The 14,118-nt window shown below is 36.4% G+C and overlaps 1 protein-coding gene across 1 annotated transcript in view; it reads right to left on the reverse strand.

Moving 5' to 3' along the window:
- ref(2)P (refractory to sigma P) overlaps positions 1 to 3,313 on the reverse strand; it is a 137,903-nt gene extending 134,590 nt beyond the window's left edge. Inside the window, exon 1 of the mRNA XM_081728406.1 lies at positions 3,269 to 3,313. Coding sequence (XP_081584532.1) covers positions 3,269 to 3,298 — 30 coding nt within the window. The 5' untranslated portion in view covers positions 3,299 to 3,313. The remainder of the gene's footprint in view (positions 1 to 3,268) is intronic.
- Positions 3,314 to 14,118: the final 10,805 nt, after the last annotated feature.

Genomic DNA, 14,118 nt, shown 5'->3' on the forward strand with positions numbered 1-14,118 from the left:
CGCTTAGCCACAAGCGAGCTCCGTCCCTTTTGAATTGGCAAACTGAGAATTTTACTGTATCTCGTTTCTATTGTAAGCTAGACCCAAGACCCGAACTTCTACACCAATATACCATTTTATAGTTGATAAGCTCAAATAATAAAGGGCAAGATTCGGGAAAGTATCATCCATTAGACCGATTTTGCTATCAATTATCCTGGCATTTGCCTGGTAAGAAACGCGAAGAACAGTATTTTTATCTGCATTCTGCGTATAAACGATTGCCGCATTTTTTTTTATTATTTATTTATTGCCACACGCAGATTAAATGGGGGGCAGTAGTCTACCAGCAGACTTTCGTTTCAATTAAACCAGGCTAATTATTATTCAGTACCGTTTAATTAATAATTCGTCTTTAGACTAAAGGGTATAATAGAGGGCAGTTAATATTTATTTTAATTTAAATACGTGAAAAGAAATATAAAATGAACTAAAGGAATCGATTACGGAAATAAGCTGAAGTAAAAGTAATCACCTTCACGCTAACGCTCACCACTAAGTATGCAATAGGTTTAATGAAACTAATAAGAATGTGAAACAAGTAGTCACGGTAATAATGTAAAAAGATTCTTCATAACATCATTACCAAGTAGAGAATTATCTGGACTAACTTAAATTGGAGATTATTAAACACAATTGACAACAAACCAAAAGGCATACAACCCCCTTCAACATACAACAAGGATAGGTGGATTACAGAATTGCAACTGATTGTGTGAATACTGATCGACAACCTATTTTATAACATTTATCTGCTCCATTGCCTTCTATGGTTTGAATATTGTCGAAAATTGATTACTCAACATGCGAATCACACACCGTCTTGTTTTAATATTCTCTTATCAGCATATACTTTCAACCCACCTCATGGCTCACGTTCCAAGCTGAATACAATGAAAAACATGGCGAAAAGGAAGTTTGCACGTGATCTCATCAGCCAATGAAAATGAGCCTAGGCTGGGGCAGGAATAAAAAATATGCCGGTCGGTGACCCCAACATGAGAACAATAATGTTAATTTATATATTGGTACCAAATAAATTTACCATCACAACTGCCTTCGTGCAGTGGCGAAGCGTGCTATGAGGCGCTGAGGCCGGGCCTCCCCTGTTTTCTACCGTAAAGTCAATATTTCAACATTTCTGTTTTCGTTTCTTTCGGTAACAAACTAATAGGGTGGAAACACTGGAGACCCTTCCGTCTGAGCCTCACCAGCTCGCTAGACGGGGTTACGATCTATGCTGATCAGGGAGCGAAGCTATTATCGCTGGGAATTGCACACATTCTTGGGATGGTGCGAAGGCTCGCCTCTGGGAGTTTAGTTTCAGTGTTGAATAGTGCTCTCAACGGGTCGGGTCGGGTTGGGTTGAAGACCGACCCGTGACCCGACCCGACCCGACTCACCCGAACCGTGATCCGATCTGATTGACCTGACCCGACAACCCGACCCGAGCTGACCCGACTGACCCGACCCGACACCCAGACCCGAATTGACCTGACCCGACCCGACCCGTAACCCGACCCGAACTGACCCGATCCGAGGCGGGTTGGGTTGGGTCAACCCGACCCGTTTGAGAGCACTATGGTCACGACACTGGGTGAACGCCAAAATGCACTCACATTGGGAATTAAACCCGGACCACGTGTACCGAAGTCTTACACGTTAACCACTAGCTAGATCAAGCGGGGGATTTGTATATGCATCTTAATGAATATTTGGCACTTTTGAGGTTTAGTTATTTCTTTTTATAACTGATACCAATGTCCGACGTGGGAGAATTTTTTTCTTGCTTTAGTTCTATATGACGAAATTTTTTTCAAGGTCAGTGTTCTCACCTGCTCGGACGGCAGGGGGTCTTCTCGGAAGGCAGTAGCAAGAGTATCTTGGCGGAGACAAAAGGAAATCGTTTAACTACAATGATAAGGGTTGACGAAACGGGAGAACAACTGTGATTTTTTCCAACCCTTCAACTTTCATTCCAAAATAGGTTCCTATGATTCCAGGACCCGTGCCACTTTGATTTTTCTTTCTCGGTAATTAAAACGTCCCGACCCGACAACCTGACCCGAGCTGACCCGACTGACCCGACCCGACAACCCGGCCCGAGCTGACCCGACCCGACAACCCGACCCGAGTTGACCTGATCGGACCCGACCTGTTTGAGAGCACTAGTGTTGAAGGCATTTTTCAATGCTAATATGTTATAAAATGATTTCCTTTACACAGAATAAGAAGTTTCCGTTTAAAATTATGTATTTCTATTAGTGATAATTTGTTACTCTCAAGAGTTATTCAGAGTAGTTGTTTTTTCTTCCTACATAGGACATGGACTATAATAGCTTGTACAATATAAGTGTGATACATGAAACATATAGGAACGGTCTGACACAGGATATGTCTGCATCTATGGAACTTTCCGCTATTTCCGAAATTGGACAATTAAATGGAAGAACATAAGTATAATTTGAGTCGAGTTATCTGCAGACATGTGAGCAGGTAGTAATAGAAAAAGCTTTAAAGATACCATTACCATTGAGTTTGTGGCTAGCATACGTGCCTTTGGCTTGAGAGACAAGAATTATATTTCCGGAGGGAACTCAGGTGTTTTCGGATCCCACCTTAAGCTATAGGTTTACGTCTTATATTTAATTTAAAAAATTATTTACCAAATTTCACACATGGACTATAATAGCTTGTACAATATAAGTGTGATACATGAAACATATATATAAATGTACCAAACGTTAATGTACAGGATAAAATAATAATATTTTTGTGTAATTTTAGTTGAGTTTTCCATTTCATAGAATCAGTTGGGTATTTACGATTTTGTTTCGGGGAGACTTTGCTTGTTTTAGGAGGAGCTTTGCTAACTTTATTCCTGGAAATGTGAAAATTCTGCAATGTCTATATAAAACAAAAAACTTGCAATAAAATTTCGGTGAGTGCTTAAATCCGGAAGCCACCCCGTTAAATATGTTACTATGTAGCACTGCGAACATTGCTAGATTACAAAATCTTCTGGGGAACGTATATCAATATTTCACCGACCGCTAAGTTCTTCATTTCTAAAGTAAAGCAAATTTAATCCAAAGAATACTGTCCTATGATTGTCAACTGTCAGTGAACCTTAAACAAATACGTAGTACATATCAATAAATCTTATAATACAGAAAAAGAAATTTATAAATTTTAATTAGCCATAATAATAAAAATGGTATGCAGTTACCTTAATGAAATACATCAAAGAACACAGCATAGCAGATACCAGTAACAGCACATCCCAAGGAAATTCCCTCTATATTGAAAGTTCCACCAATAACGTAGCATGAAAGGACAAAAACAAAATATTACAAATCTACTTTACTATTTTAGAACATATTACATAATGAAAAACTATATTTTATTCATTATTTCATATTGGTTATTATGAAAATTCCAAATAGAATAATACTTTTTAATTTATATGAGTGATTACATATACGCGGTAAAAGCATAAGTAGGCTATATTTTACTATTATTATTGAAAGTATATGAGAATGAATACGGTATGAGGAAAGACTAGATGGAGCGACATCTTTGCTTCAATTGAGATTTAAAAGGAACGGTCTGACACAGGATATGTCTGCATCTATGGAACTTTCCGCTATTTCCGAAATAGGACAATTAAATGGAAGAACATAAGTATAATTTGAGTCGAGTTATCTGCAGACATGTGAGCAGGTAGTAATAGAAAAAGCTTTAAAGATACCATTACCATTGAGTTTGTGGCTAGCATACGTGCCTTTGGCTTGAGAGACACGAATTATATTTCCGGAGGGAACTCAGGTGTTTTCGGATCCCACCTTAAGCTATAGGTTTACGTCTTATATTTAATTAAAAAAATTATTTACCAAATTTCACACGTCCATGTTAAATGAATCCTTACATACGGAACATTCAAAATAAAGGAAAGAAAGGGAAATTTGCATATAGAAATAACTCCTTAGGAGCGAAATTTTTTGAAACGCTGAAATGAAATTTTTCATTACTTTTAATTAAAAACCTTTATATAAATTCCATCTCCAACTAAAGCGGTTCTTTACATTCGACATTTTTTGAATAAAGAAAGACAAGCTTGAATATGAGAGAAACGATAAATCGTCCCTCTTTAGAAACGGAATTTCTAAATCTTTGAAACACGTATTTCCTTGTTTTTTTAATAGTCTCTCGTTTCGGAGATGTCGAGTGGCATCATTCTTCCCCTGATTTATTACGATGCGATTATTTTTCTTAGCAGCTACATGAATGCTATGGTTTACCTCACCGACGTCACATAAAGGAATCGCAGTGTTTTTCATTATTATTATTTTAGATCATTTACAACAATTCCACGTAAAATTTACTCCACTTATTCAAATAACCAGGAAATAGTTGTTGATCTATTTGAATTTTAGAGGGACGGGAGTTTAAATATTGATATAAGGTGTGTCGATCAGTCTAGGGGTTTCGTGTAAGACGGTTGGATATTGACTAGTAGAACCTATGAGGACTAAGATGAAAAGCTTGTGGTACTCTGCGTATACATCGAATTGGGTTTTAGGTCTTGTCACTTTGATTAAAATGCGTATCCAAAGTGGAAGGAAAGGGCAAAAAAGTATACCAAAATAGAGTATCTCATGAGCTCTCATATTACAGATTTGAAACTTAAAATATGAAGTTCTTAAATAAATGGATGTGCTTAGCGTTTAATAAAATTCCAATTCCAAGGAAAAGTGGAGAAGGGAGCAATTTCTACAATATTTCCCTCAATATATAAAAACTATACCGAACGTCGTCCCTCTTCATTATTACGGGAAAGCGTTTGAACTATTTTAGATGAATATTGGAAAGTAGTTAGTTAGACTTTGGCCGTGATGGATTTTTATAATTTCCTTTCAATTCAAATATGTATTCTAACGTAAGTGGGAGAAAAGGGATTCAATTATACCTTTCAAATATTTTCCATAAATCTTTTATTCTCTTGCAAAGAACAGAGAGATCAGCTAGTTTAAGGGTATTCATTATAGGGAGTTCTAATTTTTTAAGGAAATATATGATTAAAAGCACTGTATTTCATAAGAGTGTTATATTTTATAAGTTACAAATCTTTAACGGAATCTTTGTTTTACGTCCTACGGTTATACCGGCTAGGTTAAAAGATGATGATGACGGTAATGATGAGAAATGAATGAAATGGTTTAATGGAGAAAGTGGGAGGAAAGCGGAACCTGAGAAAACCCACGCGCACGGTGTTTGTCCACCAGAAAGCTCACTTGGCACGAGCTGGGATCGAACCAAGGACAGTATGTACCAGAGGTGAACGTGATACCACTGAGTCACCACTGCTCCCAAATTTATAAGTTATAATAACTTCTCGATTGCATTAGGAAGAATTTCCTAGACGGAACATTCTTTGAGGCGACTGACAAGCATGCTATAGATATACCATATTGACTTGACACCTAGTCTTCCGTTTCAGGCGCTGCTAACGGCTGAAGGAATTCCACTCTCTTTGGATAAGATTCTCTCGCTTAGCAACAACTGAACCCTTATTGGCTCAACGCGTGCGTGTGTCGGGTGTGAGCTTTAGTTCGCATTTTTGCCGCGGCTCAAGACATTTTGGGAGCATAATAGTAAGAAAATTATGTATGCTAATGTTGTTTCTTTGTTCTCGTTATAGCAATAAAACTTTTCCGCAAAATTTTGCTCTTATTAGTTTCATTATTTTGCGTGTTTCTATTCATTTCTTTTACATTTTTATTGTTTACCAGTTTGCAGTTCTTTCTCTTTTCTTTATATTATATACGTATTTATTTTGGTTGATGGTATGGATTTCAATATCTTCTCTTAGTAATATTGATAGATGGTTACTTCCCTTATTCGTTGTTATATCGTCATTCTCAATATTCCATACAATAAGTGTTTGAATTCGAAACTAGTGTTACTCATTCATAAAAACGATGGAATTAGGCATAAAAACAAAAATTACCCAACCTGGGATCGAGCCTAGATCTATAGCTCTGAAAGCGAGAGCACTAACCACTTGCCCACGAGAAACATTGAACCTCTTACCGGTAAATAATTGTTGTATGTTGTAGAACTATATGGGGTAATTTTAAGTCTATACTGAAATAAAATTATAGAAGAAATGAATGGAATTAGGCAGCTCTAAAAGAAGCTTTTTGTGTTGCTTCTGACTTTATTAAAGATTCGTACGATTTCTAGTCCCCATTAGCTTTTATTGCGGCTCTTAGGTCTTGAGAAGGAATTAACTAAGCCTGGAACATATCGGTGATCTTCTGCCACTTTTTCAACGCATTAAGAACTAGTTCCTATAAGTCGCCAGTTCTCTTGGATTCTCAGGCCAATTTTCGTATAGAGCTCTAGTAATTTCTGCCCATAGATTTTCCATTGGATACAGGTCGGATGCTCTAGGAACCCAATCAACTAATTCAACATTGGGTTTCTGTTGGGCTCTTTGCTACAACGTGTACCTTGTACCTAAATACGTTAAAGATAGGTAGCTCGGTATTACTTGGGAAAGCCTTCCAGGAGAAATACCTTGACTCCCAAATTAAGATGTCTGCATGCAGATGGTCTAGATCAGTGATCTAGTAATGTACGATGATGTACCTCTACCGTAACTAGAGGAAGCCCCGTATTGCTTGAATGATTCTACCAGGAGGGAAATCTCAGTTTACTGCCTACAGAGGGACTGAACGAGGGACTAAATTTCTACAGTTTTATCATTACACATTCTATAGCCTATATTCTAAGGCAGAAGGAGATTTAAATATATCCCATGAACCTAGTCTCCCCGTGGGAAAAACGGGTATTTTAGGTAGTCATGAAATTAAAGTAGTTTCAAGTTATGGTACAATAATAATAATAATAATAATAATAATAATAATAATAATAATAATAATAATAATAATAATAATAGTAATAAAGTAATAAAAGATATTGTAAGAAGCAACGAAAGTAGAGAAAAGATAATTAGCTACACACATAATATAGGAAATATTATAATCAAGTAAATTAAAATATTATTATATTGTTACTTAAGTAAAAATATAACAATATTTTAATTTTCTTGATTATAATATTTCCTAATTTAATATATAATATTAATTTCCTTGATTATGTTAATTACTTAAGTAAAAATAATGCAGGTATAATTCCGATATTTACCGAACTTTCGAAGAAGAATTCCTGGACATCTGGTGATTTACTGCAAAGAAAAGAAATCCATTAAGGATATATATGTGATGGCTAAACAGAGGCAATATCTGAAGAAAAAAAGTAGGAACATATTAAAATCAAAAGTTTCAAAAGTGAAAAAATATGAAATTTTAAAAATATTCTTTGCAAAAGATGAATTTTATATGTATAAAGAAAACCAACAAAGTTCTGTCGCTTTTTCACGCACCACCTTCGAATTTCGATATGTCACCTAAGACGTACCTGAAACATCAAAAATAGTCCCCATCAGCATCGACGACCTTCTGCCAATCTTCTGGAAGGCCATGGGTTCCATCGCGATATAACTTGGTGGGCTGTTAAGCGAAGAAGGTATCAAGTACATTTTGCACCTCTACTAGCGATTTGAACTGGCTTTCTCTACGGTGATTATCCAAGAAACGGAACAGGTCAAAATCAGACAGAGCAATGTTCGGGGAGTATGGCGGATGCAATGGTGTTTCCCATTCAAGGCATAAATGGTGTCCCGGGTCATACTTGCCACGTGGGACTTAGCGTTGTCCTGTAACAGGAGGACCTCTTTGTGATCCAGAAGTGCTGGATCCAGAGTTTTGAGTTTATCTCGAATATGGGTTAACTGCTGACACTACACAGTTGCATTGATTTTTTGACCAGCTGATAACAGTTCACGATGCACGATACCGCGAGCAGTCCACCAAACACACAGGAGGACCTTCTTCTGGTGTAGTGCTGGTTTCGGCTGTTTTGGAACGGTCTCACGGGATGTTAACTAATGACGACTGCGGCATGGAGCTTCGTACAGGACCCACTTCTCGTCACATGTCAACACCCTTCCAGAAATGGCCCCTTCCTCAGACGAGACAGCAAAGAACCACAGGTGTCTGCTCGCGTTGCCTTCTGGCCCGGAGTCAAATCATATGCAACACATCGACCCCACTTGTAGTGCTTCCCAAGTTGATGGAGGTGCTGCTGAATGGTTTCTCCACTCACATTGAATTGTAGTCCCAGTTCGTCACATGTCTGGCCACTGTTCGCCTCAATTGCTGATTGAAGATCTTCATTTTGTACATGTGTTGGTCTTCCGACACGTGGTGCGTCTTTGAGTGTTTCGTCACCGCTGCACTGTGCGCGTAGTAATGACACCTTCACCAAAGGCCTGGCATATCTTCCTCCCTGCTGCAGCGGTGTTTAACCCCAGTTTGAATTCGTACAGCATACACACCCTTATGGCGCTCTGTGGAGGTCCCATGTTCACTCTGTCCAACACAAGTTCACGGTGTAACTGAACTGCCACAACCAGGTAGTTTGTTGGATATACCCACATCAACAACTGACCTTCATCTTACCTCGATTCGCATTCAACTCATAATGGGAGGGTCAATTGAGTAAAGATCTCCACAAGAACGACAGAACATTCTTGGTTACCTTTATATATGTCATCCCACATTTATCTCCCGTGTTTATTAATTGTTTTAGAACATGCCAAACATAGGATCGAATCATTATCCTTATTTACATATATCTATGCTGTTATAGAAGAGAAGAAATGACCCACTCATCATCGTCCAGGTCATTACTTCTTTTGCATGGAGGTAACAGGTAAGGAAGGATTTTTTTTAAACTATCCTAAGGGGTAAAAGAAGTTCAGTTGTTCCGCCAAGAACTAAGTATCTTGCTAATTTTTGAAGTTATATAGATATTAACTCAACATACGAACTCTACATGAAAAATAAGGAAATACATGTTTTCGGATGTCCTGCTTCTAAAACTCAAATTTCTTTTTCTTTGTTTAAAAAGTGCCAAATGTGTCGATTTTTTTAAGTAGAAAGTATGACCAAATTAATTAAGGCTCGGTCTTGTTTCAATAACCTCGAAATAAATTGTGTGAAATTAAAAATGTGTGAGTAGTATTATCTTGTAATACAATAACATTTCCTCTATTTATTTGTTCTCTTTATTATTGACTATAGTATAAAATAGTTGTAGGTGGCATACTCCTTCCTAGCTACGTGGCTAATATTTGTGCCGTCTGTGCTTGTGTTCCTGGGTTCAATTCTCATTGGGTTTATCAAGCATGAGATAAAATTCAAATAATGATCCACATCTCATTTAACAGGAACTTTTCCGACAATGTCAAATTTTACTAAGATAAGGAAATCAGTACCTGTAGGCTAATATGGATAAAGACTTTCCTCAGAGTTTTGGGTAGTTACACACGAAAGTTCACTTGTCTGAGGAGTTAAAAAGATGATCAACTCAAAATATTTAATTCTATTTTGATTGAAACAACACTTTGTGTAATGTTTAAAATAGTGTTCATTCTAAAAAATAGCATGTTTCCTATTGATTTTCAATTTAAAGAAGTTATTGAGATAAAATAAGATCTACGCATCATTATGTTATACGAATACATCTGATGCTGAAGAAGCAAGCTCAAATGTTTGACGTGCATTTGGTGATTGCAAATTAAACGTGCGCTTCATTCAATTGGCTTGCCAATTTCAGAGATTGAGACATGAATCTTGAAAATGAATCCCGTAGAAAGCTTTCTTCTCTGTTTAATTCCGAGGATTTGGCAGCAACTATCCAGCAAGACCCCTCAAAATCAATCTCCAAAAGCACTTCAAGTGTCTACAGAAAGGCGAAAACAAAAGATGCCAAAGAAGGGTGTCAAGGGAAGCTAACAAAAGTATAGGCATGTTTAAAATCGAAGATCAACAAGTTCAGGTAATGAATGACCATGAACGAATCTCTTCGATCTGACAGGAATACACAAAGAAGAACTTCCGAAGACATGTTGCAACCCAGTGTATTGAAAAATGAAATAATTCAAGCCATCAAAGATATGGAAGAAGGTCACTGGAGACAACAACATACCAGCGGATTTGTTCAAGGGACTAGGATACAATGCAATGAAAGTACTGGCTTTATTTATTAGCAAGACTTACCTAAATGGAGAATGGCCATAGGATTTTCTGCATTACCTAAGGAAAATGGGAAAGAAACGCAGTGAACACAGATCCATTAACTTTATTTCTCACATTGGAAAGATTATTCCGCACAGAGAATAGGCGACTGAAAAGTAAGGTAGAATATATGTTGGAGAAAGATCAATTTTTATTCCTGAAAAGAAAATACACCAGAGATGTTATTGAGTTGATTAGAATCAGAACGAGTTCTTGACATAAGGGAAGAGTTGGGTTGTGCTTCATTGACTGGAAAAAGGCTTTCGACCTGGTCAACAGGACCAGATTTCTAAAAATATTTAAAGAAATCGGAGTCAACTAAAGCAATCGTTGACTCATTCGCAACTTATACACAGAACAAAGAATAAAGTTGCGCTTGAATCACGGAGAAAGCAATAGTATGGAACTTGGAAGAGAAGTGAGACAAGAATTATTTGACATTTACAATGAATACTTAATGAAAGAAGCATTAATGGTAGTAATAGATTTCAAGATTGGAGAGCAGATCACTACCATTGTCAGAAATGTGGATGACACTGTTATTGTAGCTGGAACGAAGGAATACAGGAAATGATAGATAAAATAGTTGATACTGGGAAACAATATGGAATGGAAATCGACATAAAAAAATGTCGAAAGTCATAGGAATATCTCGTGGAAACACGCATTTTGGGATCAGAGTAGAACAAAGAGAGCTTGAAGAGGGCGATCATTTCTGGGAAGCATTTTGATGAGAAGAGCTTACTGCATCAAAGAGATCAGACAAGAACTGCCGTAACCCAAGAGGCATACAAGATGAAAAGATCATTCCCAACTAGTATTCTTAACACTGGACTAAAGAAGAAGTTGGTTAAGTGCTGTACATGGAATATTAAACTGAATGGTTCGGGGACTTAGGCATTACGAAAGTTAGGGACGAAATATTTAGAGAGCTTCAAAATGTGGTATTGGAGGAAGATGGAGAAGACAAGATGCTCGGAGAGAGTGACAAACAAATATCTTTTAAAATGGGTAGGAGAAATAGGTCACTTTTATCCGACATCCTTTATAGAAAAGCCAATTGGATTGACAGATCTTGCGAAGATGTTCTTCATACTGTCATAGAAGGAAATATGGAAGGAAAATGAGGAGTAGGAAGAAGAACATAACTGAACTGGTTTGAAAAATAGAAGGAAATAGTGCTCGTCGAGAGAGGAAACCGAAATTAGAGAAACGTTGAAGAAAGATTTCTAGACCCGAACCAAGTCCTAACTATTTTCAAGACCTGCCAAAAAGGAGAATACTTAATAATAATAATAATAATAATAATAATAATAATAATAATAATAATAATAATAATAATAATAATAATAATAATAATAATAATAAACGATACTACAGAGCAAACGAGGAATACTTTTCTTCTTTCATGGATGTAGCAAAGGTTATTTTACAGTGGAGTAATATTAATTTAACTGTTTATTATTATTATTATTATTATTATTATTATTATTATTATTATTATTATTATTATTATTATTATTATTATTATTATTATTATTATTATTTACTTTGGTAGAAGTGAAGCACCTGTTTAAAATTTTACAACCATAAAAATGAATTTGAGTTATAGACAAAATCTGCATATAACTTGAAAATGATAGAAAACACAGGTGATAAGAAATAGAAATCACCCAATACATAGTTTGCATATAGAGTTCATAAAAACTAAGAAATTATGGCTAAGAGCCTGCAGGTCTCCTAGCTAATAGCCTGAAATTATGGTTAAGTCAAGTAGTCGTATGTGATGAGGTTTACATTATTGTATTTAAAAGAGATATAGGATAGCTAAGACAAAATCTGTGATTTCACGACAAATAGTGGAATAGTGGAATCTCAAGCTACAGGGTAGCCACAAGGTCCCGTTACCCGTTGGTAAACGCTAATGTAAATTTTCCTGTTACCCTTTGATAAATGCTAATGCAATTTTTCCTGTTACCCTTTGATAAATGCTAATATAAGTTTCCCCGTTACCCCTTTATAAATGTTAATGTAAAGTTTTCCATTGTTGCAGATTGTGTGAACGATGGTTGAAACTTCCAGCCACAGTACTAAAGAACGTGTTATTGCAAGTTGAATGCATGAGAGAAACTACACAACTGGCAGAAGTGCGTGAAGACTTTCGGACAAAGTTTCAACGAGATCCTTCCCCGAAACAAACACTTTTACGATGGGTACAGAAACTATTCGCCACAAGGAAGTGTGAAGGATAAGGAAAGAAGTGGCAGTTCCCACGAACAGAAACATGTCATTTCGACGCGGGATCCGTGGAGAGATCGCCGAAGTCGACGCGTAAGCAATCTGCAGAACTGGGTATATCCCGGTTGACTATGCAAAAACACATGAAACAAGGCGATACCACTGCCGAACTGACAGAAGTTGTGAAACAAGCTTTCATTCAAGTTACACCTGCAATGCTCCGCAAAATGTCGCACAGAACCTGGTGGCGTATTATCCTTTGTCATGAGAATGACGGTCAATAGGTTGTTCCTTTGGACACTTAATGTTTCCTATCTCAATAAAACTTCTCGAAAGCATTGTTGTTCATGTCATTCAGTTCTTTTCGTGTAGTTATTTATGTACGTTTAGTTACTTATTTTCAGGGGTGACGGGACTTTGTGGCCATCCTGTAGAATCAAGGTAGAGACGAAGGAAGAGAGAAAAGGTTTTTATCAGTTTTATGAATTAGTAAAAAAAAAAAAAAAAAAAAAGATTAAAGAGATAGTATACACATTTCTAATGTAAAGTAGAGCCTACTGGATGGTAGAACTAACCAAATATCTGATGCTCTTAATTTGATGCTCTTCCATTGTCCTGCCCCATTCTATTCCGAAATTGTTGTTCGTATTCTCCTCTAATCTAAGTTCTTGTAATCAGTTTCAAAGGATATTTTATCCTCAGTTCACTACTTATGCGAGCGATTGTAATAAAACAACAAGAAATTTCTAAACTCATCTTTCCGTGGATAATTCCTTAGCTGTGTGGAAAATAATGTTGGGGTTTCAAACTTTTACGTTTCTGAATAGGCTGGCAAAACGCTCATTTGAGTAATTAGAATTACTGGAAAGAGAATGTAACATTGCGAACCCCAACTCAAAATTTTGTGTTAAAATTCGATATACCACATGACAAGAGGTGACATTTACAACCCTTTCTCCTATGTATACGCCTATCCAAAAGCAATTGTTCCACTACTTTACATGTAACTTTACACACGAATTTCGAGTAAAGATAATGTCAGCATTTTTTGTCAATCTTCGAGCAGAGACCGAGACTTTCTCGTCTCGAATTACCTGAACAAGTGTCTATCTAGATCTCGGTCTCATCTTAAGTAACTCTATGAATGTTGAGTATTGGTATATTGTCTCGACTTATAGAACTGAGACACGACCTACATATAAAGAGAGGTTTGTATATGGGAAGAGATTTTCATTATGGCGGAATGTTTAAACTTGAAAGTAGTTCGTTGTAATGTAAAGTTAAATATGAAGAATTCGTTAGTTTTGGCAGACTTTAAAATGTTAAATGGTAATTCTCTGTTGTCGGAGTTATTAATCTATCTGCATTAAATTTAATTTTAATTTATGATTGGATACTTGGAGTATTCTTGTGGTATGTGTGTTCCTTTAACGTAGGAATAAGTATGATGTTCACATAGCAACTAATGTAAATTGTTGCTATAATTTTTGTTGGACTGAAGCAGTTTCTTCGTTCTAATAAAAAAACAATATAATTTAATGTCAATCCTACCTGAATTATGCAACCATGGAAATTCCAAAGAAGATAATATTGAGTTAATTGCATGTAACGGGATGTAGTGATGCTTATTTTT

This window comes from Thermobia domestica, chromosome 10, assembly GCF_964235325.1.
Source record: "Thermobia domestica chromosome 10, izTheDome1.hap1.1, whole genome shotgun sequence".
NCBI lineage: Eukaryota > Metazoa > Arthropoda > Insecta > Zygentoma > Lepismatidae > Thermobia > Thermobia domestica.